This window comes from Ovis canadensis, chromosome 6 (assembly GCF_042477335.2).
Source record: "Ovis canadensis isolate MfBH-ARS-UI-01 breed Bighorn chromosome 6, ARS-UI_OviCan_v2, whole genome shotgun sequence".
In the NCBI taxonomy this organism is placed as follows: Eukaryota; Metazoa; Chordata; class Mammalia; order Artiodactyla; family Bovidae; genus Ovis; species Ovis canadensis.
The window spans coordinates 119,801,203-119,816,460 of record NC_091250.1 but is presented as its reverse complement, the minus strand read 5'-3'; the positions used below and the strand labels follow the sequence as shown (position 1 = coordinate 119,816,460).

Sequence of the window (15,258 nt, the reverse complement as noted above, 5' to 3'; positions counted from 1 at the left end):
GCTCTCTCAAGGGCTCTCAGCGGCTGCGAGAGGTGGTTCCCACCATGCTCGGAGGGCCCCGCTGGAGGGCCTGGGCTCAGGTCAACCAAATCCAACATCAGTCCTGGAAGAAGGCTGCAGGTTCCCAGGGCCTCAGTCTCTCCCCGCTTAACATCTTCACCAGGCTCCTTGGGGTTTGTTCTCTCAACAAAACAAATATCCAAACCCAGGTGTGTCAAAGCCTGCTGAGGGTGCACGACCCCTTGGCAGCTGCACCATCTCTGAGCAAAGCCCCAGGTTTCTCCTGCCAATGAGGAAGCTCTCCGTCCACACCCCCAACTCCCAAGCTTCAGGATGGAGAGGCCTTGGAAACAAGCCTCCATCTCCCTTTCGAACTCCTCTATTCTGAGTGCAGACTGGTCAAGGACTCTACTTGGAGCTGAGGGGTGACGGGTGGCTCTGGCCTCCTTGGACCAGAAGGCCGATCCAGGAGATGGTGGCAAACCTTCTTCCTCCAACAGGGAAAGCATTTCCTTGGCCTCACTGTCCTCCGAGCCAGGCTCCTCCAGGACATCGCTGCGACCCAAGCTGGACAGCTCCTTCTCCCCCTCTTCTTCCTGTCCTTCGTCCCCAGGGCTTACCTCTGGAGGAAGCAGAGCATTTCCAGACCACACAGGGTCTTCCTCCTTGCCCTGAACTCTCCCGATGGCTCTGCTCTGCTCTGTAAAGGGCTGGGCATCCACTGAAGATGGCCCACTGGTGCCCAGAGACCCAGAGAAGGTGGCTGCGGGGGCCTCTTCCTCTTCTAATGATGATAAAAGCCTTCGTCCTCCTCCTTCTTCTCCTCCTCCTTGGAGGCCCCAGACATGCCCTTCCTTGTGTCCCCACCTGCTCAGGGATTCAGGACCCTCCAAGGACACTGAGGTCTCCCCCTGCAGAACAAGCGGTGGAAGCTCCCGCTTGTGCCCAAGGCAGGATGCTGCGGCCAGGGGTTCAGAAGCCCCGGCCTTCATCCATGCGCCCTCCGGGGCCCTGACCCCAGCCTCCACCCTCAGATTCTCCCCGATTTCCTGACCCGGCTGACACCTGTCCCTGCTTTCTGCCTGCTTTCTGTCCCAAGTCCTCACCTCCTGCCTCTTCAATCTCCACCCTGACCCTGGGGCTCCTCCTCCCCACTTCCCAGAGTCTTTTCCATCCTTGGCTCCTCTCTCGGGAATCTGGTGATGTGAAATGTGCGAGGCCTCCTGGCCGAGCAAGGCAGTGCGGCCTCTTGCCCGGTGGTGGCCCCAGCTGGGGTGTCCTGCGGCGGAGGGAGTGGGCAGGGGCCGGGCCTCCAGCACCTGTCGGGTGTGCAGTGTTTCTGGGGGAGCTTCCAGGAGTAGCAGCGGCAAGGGAGCTGGGCCCACAGCCCGGCCCTGGGGAGGGCATGCAGATGCCTGCACATGGAGAGAGGATCCCTGGGCAGGCCTGGCTGTGAGCTTCTGCCCTGGAACCCAGGTCAGCTCCGCGGGGACTGGTGAGCCGTCCATGGACCGCCCTGGGGGGCAGCCACGAATGAGAAAGAGAGTCTGGTCATCCAGGCAGGGCTCCGCTGGAGTAAACTAGGGATGGGAAGGGAAGAGAAGGTGTGAGGCGCCTCTCTCCCCACCGGGACCCTCTCCACTCTGGCCTCATCTCCCCATCCAGCCAGATGGGTCTTCCTAGCACAGGCAGGCCTGTGAGCGCCCCCAGGGCCTTTACGCCCACTCTCCCCTCGGCCTAGAATGTCCATCCCGCCGCATACCTCTCTCTCTCTCTTGCTTCACTAACACCTCAGCTCAAATACTACTTCCTCAAAAGGGACCCCCTGGCCACTTCCTCCACTGTCTGTCCATTGACCCCACCTGACCTCCCTCCATCGCGCCCTCCACTCACTCAGATCATGTAAGATGTTTGTGCGTGTGTTGTCGAACCCATGCGACCTCCCGCCCTAGCCCCGCACCGCCCACATGGGGCTCCTCAAATGTAAACCAATTAAATAAAAGTTAACGCTCAGTTCTGCAATCACGCCAGCCACGTTTCAAGTGCCCAGAAGCCACATGTGGTTCACGGCTCCTCTGCTGGATGTCACGGACATAGAGCAGGCCAGCGCCATGGGAGGCTCTAGTGGACACACAGTGTAGACCATCTGCCCCCCGAAGGCAGGGACCCTGGGCCTAGAACAGTCCAGCGCACACGGGAGGGGTTCCAGAGATACTTTTGAATGTATTTTTATAGTTACTTGGTGGCTCAGATAGTAAAGAATCCTCCTGCACTGCAGGAGACCTGGGTTCAGTCCCTGGGTTGGGAAGATCCCCTGGAGAAGGAAATGGCAACCCACTCCAGTATTCCTGTGTGGAGAATTCCACGGACAGAGGAGCCTGGTGAGCTACAGTCCATGAGGTCACAAAGAGTCAGTCATTAACACTTTCACTTTTCATTCAATGCATTTAACCAGAGAGGAGGACTGGCCCAACTCAGAGAACAGACCCAGTCTGGGAGGTGAAACCCAGCTTCGTTCGGTCGCACCAGGAGCCCTCGGTTCACCTGTGATCATGACCCCGCCCCCAGCCCACGGCCCCTCCCAGCTTCGCCCCCTTTACCTGGCGGGCCCTCCCATCTGGCCTGCCCTTCCGCTGCCCTGCCCTGGTTTCCAGTCTGTCTAACTCCGTCCTTCCATTGGGGTCCAACTTTTCTACAAAGCTCTTCCCACCCCAGGGACTGCTCTCAGCTCTTTTCCACTTTGGACATGACACAGCACACCAGGCAGGGCTCAGGGCAGGAGGTGAGCAAATGCAAGTAATGCAGGAAGACCCCTCTCTCTAGGACCACACCAGGGCTAGTTGGAACCAGGCTCCCAACCCTTAGGGGACGGCATGGTGCAGAGTGTGGGCTATGGAGACAGGACCTCAGTCCCTTCCAGGGCTGGGAGGCCTTGGGAAATCACAGCCTCCTCCTCTGCAGAACGAGGGGATCATGGCTCTTGCCCCACAGATGGTAGGGAGGTTTCAAGGAGATGAAGTTTGCTATGTGGCAGCTGGGCCCATGCACACAGCTGGGGCTCCCTTCCTGTCCACTCCTCACCCGGGGCTCAAATTGCCCTCTCAATTATTTCCAGAATCTTCTTCCAACCCCGAGCTTCTTCCCCTCCCTCTCCCACTTGCTGAATGGTGGTCACACTGTGCACAGCAGGGCTGATCGGACCCAGGTAGCACCCCAGGCGTGGAGAAAGCCGCGGGCCTCACCTGACCATGGTCAGATCCTGCAAGGTCTCTGGGGAGCTTGTTCGTGGTCTGCGGGCCAGGAACCAAAACAGGAGGGCCTCGTCCAGCCCGGACACAACCCCATGCATGGAGCCCCTTGGCGGGCTGTCCTGGGAAGTGACAGGAAAGAAAGAAAAGAAGGAAAGTGAAGTCGCTCAGTGGTGTCCGACTCTTTGCGACCCCATGGACTGTAGCCCACCAGGCTCCTCCGTCCATGGAATTTTCCAGGCAAGATTACTGGAGTGGGTTGCCATTTCTTTCTCCAGGAGACCTTCCTGACCCAGTGATCTAACTCGGGTCTCCCACATTGCAGGCAGACGCTTTATCGTCTGAGCCACCAGGGAGGAGACCCTCCCAGGAACTTTTCGGAGAGTGTCACCAACAGCAACATCTGCCGTTAGGATGAGGCAGGATGTCTTGTGACTCAAGGCCTTTGAGCCCCCAAAGGTGGCCTTAGGGTCACCACTGCCTGTTTGGTGAGGAACCCAGCTCAGTGATGGCGAGTGACCATCCATTGATGAGCAGCAGAATCGGGTCTGGGAGCCACCTCTTCTGACCACAAAGCCCAGAACACCTCTCTCAGCCCTGCACCCTCGTGGTCACGCAGGGTCGTAACTCCCGGGCCCCAGCCCCACACGGAGTGGACGGAGGAGCTGATACCCAGGCTTCGCCAATGGATCCCGCTTGTTTCCCCAAGGACAAACTTGACCTTGTCTGACTTATCTGCTCTGCTCCCCAGAAATGTGGAGGGGAACGGTCAGCCTTGCCAGTCAGCAGCACCACTGGGTATAACTGACCTTATATGGAAACTGAACTTGACCTTGGAGGACTGCATGCAAACCACAGACAGCCAGGTGGACCCTGTGGCTTTGGGGCTCCCTGAGTGCACCGGCTTTTGCAGCAGACACCCCAGAAGCTGCACCCGAGACTGTGAGCAGACACACTGGTTCCCATCAGCTTAGAGACAAGCGGCTTTCGAGCCTGGTTGCTCCCAGACCTCACACCTGTCTCACACCTGAGCCATCACTGGGGTGGGCAGGAAACAGAGCAGCTCCTGGCCAATCACATGGTCTCCAAAGACAAATCCCCCTGAAAGGACCCTGCTGCCCAAGGCTGGCACATGTGTTGCCTGGCTGGCACCCTTCTGAGGGCTGAGGGAGTGAGCCTAAATGTTGGGTTGAGCTTGCATCACAGACCTCGTCATAGGCATTTGTGGAGGCTGAGCCCACTTTTCCCAGCTGGGTCGCAGTGAGCAAGGGACTCTACCTCTCTGAACCTCAGTTTCCTGTCTGCAGAGCAGGGACCACCACCCTGTTGGGTAATCAGGACATCATAAGTGAGCTAGCCCATCAGTGGCTGTCCATGAAGACCCCTCCTTCACGCACCTGCTGAGCCCCTCTGTTCAGGTGCCCGGTCAGGGTCTTGGCTTCCGCAAGCATCCAGCGCCTCCTCCCGGGGCGGGGACAGCGATTCATCCTGAACATGGCCCAGGGCATCCTTGACGAAGACACAAGAGGTCAAAAGAGTGGTGGGTGTCCCTGGTTGAACTGCTCTCTCCAAGCCTGTCCCCGTCAAGCCCTCCCAAAGACCCTAGGAGGGAGTTGAACCCCCTCCCCTGGTGAGGACAGCAGAGGGCACGTGGCCTGGCAGAAGAGCCCTGGCCCCGTGTGCTTGGTCCTGCCAATGAAACTGCCTCCTATGAGCTCCCAGACTCCACTTAGCAGACGACGAGCTTGTTTGTTCAGCCAAGACAACCCCAGGTTCCCCAAGGCAGCATCAAAGGCTCCAGGCCCTTCCCCTTCCTGGGTGGAAGTTTCCTCTGTGTCCACTCTCAGAGGTGGCACCTGCCCAGGGGCTCTGGGAATCCTGTCCCTCAACTTTCCACAGGCCCAAATGGCCCAGCCAGCTGTCCCCGCCCCAAAAGACAAGCAGGGATACATTCGTGGGGCTTCCCCGACCCAGCACACGCGCCCTTCCAGCCTGCGGAGCATGTGACAGGCAGCAAGCACCCTGACTGCAGCTACAGCAGAGAAGCATGGGCCCAGCAGAAACACTCAGCTCCGGTCAACGTCCACGAGGGGCAGGGGACAGGTCTCCTGCAGGCTCCCACGGCCTCGGGTACTTCTAGCCCGGTTCCAATGGGTGGTGCTTGCTTCCCCCCTGCATCCACACTAGCCCCGAGGTCCTTCAGGAAGGAAACTTGCCTTCATTCTGTCTTCACTGTCACCCCTGCCAGGCACACACTAGGTGCTGAATAAATGTTTGACAGTGGATGAACAGACAGAGCAGGTGTTTCGAACTCAGGGTGCATTTATTCAGCAAATATTGATTAAGCTTCTATATGGCTTCCCCTTATCAACTCATCTTCTTTCCACAGAAACAGACCCAGGATTTTATTCAGGGATATGATACATCACCCAAGAGACTGTTTCTGCTACTAAGTCGCTTCAGTCGTGTCTGACTCTGTGCGACCCCATAGACGGCAGCCCACCAGGCTCCACCGTCCCTGGGATTCTCCAGGCAAGAACACTGGAGTGGGTTGCTATTTCCTTCTCCAATGCATGAAAGCGAAAAGTGAAACTGAAGTCGCTCAGTCATGTTCGACTCTTAGCGACCCCATGGACTGCAGCCCACCAGGCTTCTCTGTCCATGGGATTTTCCAGGCAAGAGTACTGGAGTGGGGTGCCATTGCCTTCTCCATCCAAGAGACTACATTTCCCCAATATCCCTTGAGTGCACAGTTGAGTAGATCTGGTGTGTGTATCTTCTGGGAAAGCTTCTTATAGGAAACTGACTCAACTGAGCAGGGCTAACCCCACACCCAGAGATCTGGTGTGTTTGTCTTCTGGGAAAGCTTCTTATAGGAAACTGACTCAATTGAGCAGGGCTAACCGCACACCCAGGCTTCCCTGGTGGCTCAGAGCGGAAGAATCCGCTTGTGACACAGGAGATGAGGACTTGACCCCTGAATTGGGGAAGATCACCTAGAAAAGGAAATGGCGACCCACTTCAGTATTCTAGCCTGGGAAATCCCCGGACAAAGAGGAGCCTGGCAGGCTACAGTCCACGGAGTTGCGAAGAGATGACTTAGCAACTAAACAGGTGAGGAACGAGTAATCGGTCAGGTGCTTTTCTAGGGGGGGAAGAAATGGAAGTGGACAGGTGATGCCCCGTGCCCTCCTCACCTGTCCCCGGGCCCTCACCTGCTCTCAGCAGACTCCTGCATTGACCCTTAACTGGGTCTCCTGCTTCCCCTCCCATCCTGCCCACAGTTGCCAGAGACATCCCCTAAAATGAAGAACTGATGCTTTTGAAGTGTGGTCCTGGAGAAAACTTTTGAGAGTTCCTTGGACTGCAAGGAGGTCCAACCAGTCCATCCTAAAGGAGATCAGTCCTGAGTGTTCATTGGAAGGACTGATGTTAAAGCTGAAACTCCAATACTTTGGCTGAAGAATCCGCCTTCTTCCAATGTGAAGAACTGACTCATTGGAAAAGACCCTGATGCTGGGAAAGATTGAGGGCAGGAGGAGAAGGGGACAACAGAGGATGAAATGGCTGGATGGCATCACTGACTCGATGGACATGAGTTTGGCTAAACTCTGGGAGTTGGTGATGGACAGAGAGGGCTGGAGTGCTGCGGTCCATGGGGTTGCAAAGAGTCAGACACGACTGAGTGACTGAACTGAACTGAACTGACCAGCAACACCCCCCTCGGCTCCCCCTCAGTCCACTGTGCTGCAATCTGGCATGGGAGGCCATCCAGGGCCATCACCGCCGCCCCTGACACTCCCTACCCTGGCTTCTGCTCCAGCACCTCCTTGTCCCCTCCCCACCCTTTTCCTGCCTGCCTCTGCACCTCCGCACACACTGCTCCTCCCGCCTGCCTGGGAAGGGTAACTGGTCACCTGCTGCCTCCTCGCAAAGCCCTCCCTTCCCTTCCCTACCCGGCAGCAGCTGAGCACTCACTCACTGAAATGAAAACTGGGTTGGGTTGCCCTCCTGTTTCCAACCCTTCCATGCTTCCCACTGCCCTGAAAGATAAAACCCCCACCAGCTCGGCCTCCCCACCCCCATCTCAGCTCCCTAGATGGACCTTCTCCCGCCCGCCTTGGGGCCTGGCACCCCTAGTGCCTGCTGCCCGCACCTCTCCTCCCCACACCTCGGCTCACCTCACCTGCTCCTTGTCGGGGCCTTCCTGACTCTCCCCCAAATGAAACCCCTCCCTTCCATAGCACCCCATCCTCATACCCCAATCTGTGACCTTGCAGTTACTGTGTGACAGTCTGTGTCTCGTCTAGTTCTCCTCAGAGACCCAGGGGAGACCAGACCCTGGCCACACCTTAGAATCATCCACAAGCTTTTAACAAGTATCTGAACAAGGCCTCAGCCAAGACCAATTAAAAGCAGAGGGGTCTGGGCGCGGCCCTGCTAGGCACTCAGACGGGCCCAGCTGACCGGCCAACAGGTCTGTGGGTGTCTTCTGCCCACAGACCTTGGGTTGTTCCTTGGTTTTCTCCACTGGCTTCCCACATGATCAGAAGTAAACATTTTTGTCAAGAGCTTACAATCACCATTGGAACTAGGTGGAGGCGAGGAAATGAAGGAGAGAGAGGGAGAAGGTAAAAGAGGAAAAGAGAGGGAATGGGACGCAGAAGTGGAGACCAATTCGAAGATGCGAGAACAAGCAAGAGAGGAGCAGAAGGAAGAAGCAGGGAACAGATGAAAGGGAGGTGGAGGGAGGTGTTGATGGCCACCACCATTCTGCGGTTCATTTCTATTTGAATTTTGTTCTAACACCCAAGTTGACTTTGACTCAGTTCTACAAATACTTTGAGTCCCTACTACGTGGCCGGCCCATTTCTGGGGCAGGGACACAGCCATGGGGAACACACACAGACCTCTGCCTTGAGGAGGAGACTCAGGGGAGAACTCCTGAGAAGATGATGCCACACCCATTTCATGTCACAAGTGATGAAATCAATTCTCAGAGAGGGACAGTGACTGGCCCAAGGTTACCCAGCACAAACAATGGGAAAAGAGGACCAGAATTCCGGTCTCTGAACCTGATCCGGGTCTTCTCTCCACCTTCCTGCCCCTCTCTGCTCAGTCTTGTCAGCCCTCCCTACTTTCCACACTCTCAGAAGCATTTGCCTGTAACTTTATGTGGTTTTAGTTTTAACCTGTCAATATTTTGAAAAAAGAAAACAAGGAATACAGTGACATCTAGGCACAAATACTATAAATGTGTTAGACTATATCCCTCTGGGCTTTTTTCCCCCTTTTCTATGCATAGATATTTAAATTATTCCAAAAATCTGTTTCTACAAAATGTTGACTTTTGCTTTCTGAATTTATCATGGGATGGTATCAGAAAATCATTTCCACAACTTTCGTAATTTCTACAACCTCTTCTGCAAAGCAGTGCTTTAGGGTCACCTTATTATAATCTCTGATGTAAGGAATGCCTTCACTTACCAAATCAGGTCCTTCTGATCAGACATTGGGGTTGTTTCCAATTTTCACCAACTATAAACAATGTTGAGGTACTTTCAATATTTAAGAAATATTCAGAATCTTGAGGTTTTGCTCATTTGTATTTGTTTTACAAGTAATGGAACTGACGTTTTGTGTAAGACCACTGGCCATCTATATTACCCTTTATGTGACTTTTGCCTAGGTTTTTATTTTTGACATTATGGACACTATTTTAAAGCCTTTGCTTGCTATGGGAGTGAGTAACAAGTGTGTGACACGCACTTCTGCACAGATGCAAGCTCTGAGCATGGAGAGGTTGCCTAGACTTGAAGGAACAATGAAAAGATTCTCATACCCGCCACCAAGGATGTTCTATTCACACTGCTGGGGCTGAGAAGCTGACCGGAGCGTTCACTTTTCCTGAAGCCGCTGCCACCTGGAGTTGGGGGGGCGGGGCGGTGGTGGGATCTCAGCTCTGGGATGACAGCCTGACACTGACAAAATAAGAGACTGACTTTTAATCTCTGTACAGCCAACTTGTTACCCTCCAGGCCAGGCAACAGCCCCTGGGCTGTCCCCTGTGGCGGCGATCATCATGCCTGTTTCCCCTACAAGCCTTTGAAAAGCAGGGTCACCTCTCCAGCCCCTCATGTCCTGGCATGGTGCTTGGGACATGAATGGTGTCTGATGCACACTTGCTAAAAGCATTCAGACACATCTGCAGATAAGCCTTGCTTATCTTGCAAACCAGGCTTCCCTGGTGGCTCAGAGATAAAGAGTCTGCCTGATATGCAGGAGATCGCCTGCAATGCAAGAGACACACTGTCCAATGTGAGAGACCCAGGTTCAATCCCCGGGTCAGGAAGATCCCCTGGAGAAGGACATGGCAACCCACTCCAGTATTCTTGCCTGGAAATCCCATGGACAGAGGAGCATGGCGCACTGCAGTCCAAGGGACTGTAGAGTCAGACACGACTTAGCAACTAAACCACCAACATCTTGCAAGCCAGAGTCCTTTTAATTTTATTTCCCCTGGGATCCTGAGTAAACACTCCCTCCCCAAATTCCTCCCCAGGTCTGGACTTTGTCCTTGAAATGACTGTTTCTTCAGGGAGCTGGGTTCCAAGCAATTTGCTCTAGAAACTGTATACTATGTGATCCTAGATAAGGCAAGTGCCTCCTCTGTGGGGTTGGGGACAAGGACACTGACTCCTGCCTGGCAACCTCTCAGCATTGAGGAGATCTTGTTTGGGAAAGTGTTTTGTAAATATGAAGCAAATAAAATATCCTCTCATACAGATCATCTTCACCATAATTCACACCATGATGCCCAGAGTCTTCAGATGCAAGTAACCAACTGGGGGCGGGGAGGGTCCTGGGTGGAGGCACCCTAACAATTTGTAATAATTTTCTCTATGACACCCACTTGCCAGGGGCTAGACTGCCCTCTGGTTTCCCACTTTCTATACCTCACTTCAGCATTTCCATCTTGGGGTGGTCCCTTCAGCCAGAAGTTTCTATTTCCCATGGGCATGGAGCAAATATCTCCTTTGGGTCATCTATTCACTGAGTCACTTGCTTGCCAAGCATTTCACAGCGTGTGTCCAGGGGCTGAATGGTACCCAGCTGGTGATGATGAGGAAGGCACAGTTGTGGGGAGGTAGGTAGCCAAGTCTGGCACAGTGAGAATTAGGGCCCCCAAGGGTGGGTCATGTCATGATGGGGACACCAAGGAGGGAGTGAGATGATGTGAAATCAGGAAAGTCTTCCTGGAAAAAGTGGCATTCTCACCAAATGTAGAGAAAGAAGCAGGGGTTTACTGAGAGGCCAAGGGGAGCAGGTGGTGGAAGCCTTTAGACCCAGGGAAGGTGAGCAAGCTGGAGGAGCAGGAGCTCAAAGTGGCTAGAGTGGGCTGGAGGAAGGGCTCTGCAGTTAGCCTGAGTACAGGGCTGGAGAAGCAGGGCCCTGAAGGCCGTGGTTAGGAAGTGGAGCTGGAGCCCCAGGCGATGGAGCTGCTGGGGGCTTGTGAAAGGAGATCATTTGGGGGATACACCATTACCCAGATAAAAGGCATTGAAGACCTGCTGTAACTCTTAACCCCTTTGGGTCTAACCCTTTTGGAAATGCAGTCAGCCTTGGGAATTCATACAAGCACGCAATAATCTCAGAACTCCAAGTACAATTCCATATGTACACAGTCCTGGGCAAGGGGCAGACCGAGACCCTGAAGGACGCTCTCTGGCTTTACAGTGTGGTTATTGATACGTTGTAGCATTTCAACTTTAAACCTGCAGGTACTGCTCCTCCATGAGCTGGTGACTGGCTGGCACTTCCCATTGCCCAGCGGCCCCCTGGAGGATTTCTTCCTCTCCAAGTGGCCCTTTCTGACTCCAAGATTCACAGAGTCGGGGCTGTCAGTGCCCTCTGAGAGGAGGACAGCTGGAAGACTGTGACATACCCCGTGGCCCTGGGTGCATTCCCCTCCCAAACACCAAGGTCCCCAATAGTGACCCACAGACTGTCAGGCCCCTCCCCCTTCCTCTGTCGGCACCCTCTTGCCTTAGGCGGTCTTGCCATCCTGTGCGGGCAAGGGTCTTATCTTACTTCCCAGCCCCAGTACTAAGCTCACCACATCATGTGGAGTGGACACCTGTTAAATGCTGATTACTGACCCACAGACCAGTAAGTTACTGGAGGAGCAGAGTGTGGCACCCACCAGTGCATCCATCCACCAGGACGTAAATCCTTCCCCATCACTTAGTGTCAGTGGGAACCCTGGGGCTCTCCATGCCTCCACTTCCTCATCTGTAAAATGGGGGTAAAACAGCACCTCCCTTGAAGGTCGCTGAGGGACAAAAGGAGTGGACAACAGATGTCGAGCACGAGAAATGGCATCTGCTGCAAAGATTCCCTAATAAATACAGGGATCATTTTGTACCCACACGAAGCTGGTGAAGAAGCGCATCAAGGAACTAGAACCGATAGTTCTACCGAGTCATGGGGCCTCTGTGACAATGCATCCAGTAGGGTGCACTGGGTGTGGCCTCCAGTGTCCTCCCCAAACTTCCTAAGTTGATGTCCTCACCTCCAGGACCTCAGAACATGACCTGATTTAGAAATACAGTCCTTGCAGACACAGTTAATTAGGATGGGGTCATTAGGGCGGGCCTTAATCCACTGTGACCACTGTCCTTATAAAAAGGGGATATTTGAACACAGACACATACAGAAGGAAGATGACGAGACACAGGGAGAAGACGGTCAAGGAGAGAGGCCTGGAACTGATCCTCCCTCACAAGTCTCAGAAGGAATGACCCTGCAGACCCCGTGATCTCGGACTTCCAGGCTCCAGGACTGTTGTTGAGGTCACCCAGTCTGTGGTCCTTTGCTAGGGCATCGCAGGAAACTCTCATAGCACTTACCTCTCCATTTGATCAACAGGGAAATCGAGACATAAAATGGAATGATGTGCAAGGCTCCCAGGGCTCCCAGAGGGCAAGGCCAGGCTCCAGACCCACCAGGTTTGGGGACTTGACCTTGCCTGTCTCCATCTGGGAGAACTGCTAATGTCTGGAACAAGAAGCTGATCACCCAGGTTCCGGGCCCCCTCGGAAGCGAAAACAAGCCACTCGAGAAACACACAAACCATGATGAAACAGACACCGACAACCAAAGCAAGCCCTTGCCAATAACACTCTCCCAGACAAGCCGCTAGATTGCTAAAAGCCAGAATCAGTGACCGTCCCGTGACATTTTATACTGAAATGGTCCCTGACGTTTGTTCCATGTTTAAAGGGCTCTTGCATTCGTGTTCCAATGGGCTCTTCACTCTGACACACTTAGAAGGCAGCGAGCAGTGCTAGCCCTTCGCCCAGCAGACAGGTGCTAAAGACCCCAAGTTCACAGGGTCAGAGATGGCCGGGAACCTAGAGCAACTGAGCCGCAGGCTGAAAAGGGCCTGGACCCACCCGTGGGGCCCCAATAATAAGAGACAGTCTGTGGTCCTTTCTCCCTCCTTCCTTGCATTTCATAAATATCTAAGTTCCTTCCCATGTCAAGTGCTGTGCTGGAGCTGGGGTTATGGCAGAAAACGGAGAGGACCCGAAGGATTCTGTGTGTGGATGGAAGGAAGCAGAGAGGAAAGGAAGGCTGGTGAGAAAGAAGGCGGAGTGGGGATGGGGGCGACACGGGGCACCTCACATGGGGTGGGGGCAGGGTCCTTGCACTTGCACGACCACAGAGGGTGGCATGAGTCCAGGTATGTTTCCATGGGCTGTTACCATGCCAACCCCCTGCCTGGGGCGGTCTTTCAGGATGACTATGGAAGGAGCCTGAGGGCCCTGCCTGCAGCAGCTCACCCTGCGGTTCACGGGCACTTGCTCCAGAGAGGCTGGGCCTGGCACCAAGGATAGTGCATCATCTGGGCCTTCAGCCCAGGTCCCAGGAGGACAGAGGAGGAAACACTACCTGAAGGAGGCCGAGGAGGAGGAGGAGGCGAGGCCGGAGTCATCGCTGGCCATGTGACAGCGTGACTGTGGGCTGAATTGTGTCGCCTAAAAGTCAAGTTCAAGTCCGAACTTCCCCGCCCCACGCTCCCCGCCGCCAGCACCTGTGGCTGTGACCTTGTTTGGTAATAGGGTCTCTGCAGATGCCCCAATGACCTCCCTAATAAGGGTGAGGTCATCCTGGAGCAGGCCGGGCCTCGCCCATCTCACCTGCCCCTGCAGACTGCCTCTGAAACCAGGCAGAGGTTCTCAGCCCTTTGGCCAAGAGAACCACTCCTGGGGACAGCCCTGCCCAGAAAGCCACCAGTGCTCTCCGTCTCCCTCGGCCCATGGGTTGCTGTGATGGGGGAGCTGGTGATCACAGGCCCTGCCCACTCCAGGGCCTTGTCAGCCTGTGTTTCCATCAGCATCTTCCACAGATTGGAGGAGACAAATCGCAGTCACCTTTAACCGACTCCAGGGCTTCCCAGGTAGCACCGTGGTAAAGAACCCACCTGCCAGTGCAGGAAACGTTAAGAGATGCAGGTTTGATCTGTGGGTCGGGAAGATCCCCTGGAGAAGGAAATGGCAACTGACTCCAGTATTATTGCCGAGAGAATCCCATGAACAGAAGAGCCTGGCAGCCTACAGTCCATGGGATTGCAAAGAGTCAGACACGACTGAAGCGACTTTGCACGCAGTGAAGCCTAAGCTCTCGGGGCAAACAAAAAGACAAGAAAGAGGAAACCATGATGTAAGCAGTGTGAGTGATTCCATCCAGCCTCCGCTGGACGTGACAAGCCCATGAAGACGTGATGGTGAAGATGACGATGGTGATGGTGACAATGATGTGACAGAATCTAAATCCTACCGGGTACCAGGCTCTGTGCCGGGGCCTTCCCTGCACTTTCTCATTGCATCCTCATAATCACACTAGAAGCAGGTCTCAGTATCGTTCCCATTTCACAGTTGAGAACACTGAGTCACAGAAAGGCTTAGTAACCTGCTGGACTGGTAAGAGAGAGAGCTGAACTGCTCTGTCCACTTGGGGTCCCACTTGCCACTTAAAGCATGAGCCTCGCACCCCAGTGCATGTGGTTCCCACGTTTAAGGATCAGCATTTTCTATTCCACAGGCCCCTGCTCCCTCTGCTACTCATCTGATAACGGGCCAGCTTCTCCCAATGCTAGAGGCAAAAATGGCTGGGGACCACACTTGATGAGCAATTCAGGGAATTTTTGAGAGACTTTTGACTGGGCACCGCAACCTCCAGCAAAGTCTTGAGAGCATGAGCCCCTCAAGAGATGTAGCTCTCCTCCAGTTTCTTGAGAATTTTCAATGATAAGGCCTGAAACATCTAAAAAGTCACAGATGTGTGTCAACAAGGGGCTTGTAACTGATGGCACCCAAACCACTGAATGCAGCCACCGATGCTGCACCAAACTGCTCAAGACCCAACTCGGGCCCCAGGGTCCCAAGGTAAGGACAGCTTCTTGGAGTCACCGCCCTGATCTGGCCCAGGTCCCCTTGCTGGCCCTGATTCTTTGGCGACCCTCCTGGGTCTCAGTTTCTCCATCTAGTCAGTGGAATTGCACCTGGCTTGCAAGGCTGCTCCAAAGATTAAATGAGAGAATGTAAAACGTACTTACTCCTCACTACAGCATTTAGGTATTCAGCCTTTCCCTTTGATAAAAGAGAGAGCAGCAGGGCAGAGAGACTGGGAGAATAAAGGCTGTAAACCAACAGCCTAAATTAAAGCCTTACATTTAGGAAAATTACAGAAAGGATTCTAAAGGACAGTTTTCATCTCTACACCATTTATTTTCTGAAATTACAACAAGGTGCCAATATCAAAGGTACCCTACTTTCCTTTTATCTGATGAACTTAATGGAGAAAGAACGAACAGGAAACGCAAAGGTGATATTGGCAGGATGAAGTACTAAACAGAGAAACTGTGAGCACAGACAAACTCATTATTAAAACAGTCTAGACAGGATACACTTCATGATCTTGAGGAAACTCAAGTTCCAGTTAATTT

The 15,258-nt window shown here is 54.0% G+C and overlaps 1 protein-coding gene across 1 annotated transcript in view; it reads right to left on the bottom strand.

Annotated features, from left to right (window-relative positions):
• The window catches only part of C6H4orf50 (chromosome 6 C4orf50 homolog), a 77,467-nt gene that overhangs the window by 42,281 nt on the left and 19,928 nt on the right, over window positions 1-15,258 (bottom strand). Inside the window, exons 5-6 of the mRNA XM_069594698.1 lie at window positions 4,646-4,757; window positions 3,243-3,370 (exon numbers count right to left, since the gene is read on the bottom strand). Of these exons, the coding sequence (XP_069450799.1) occupies window positions 3,243-3,370; window positions 4,646-4,757 (240 nt within the window). The remainder of the gene's footprint in view (window positions 1-3,242; window positions 3,371-4,645; window positions 4,758-15,258) is intronic.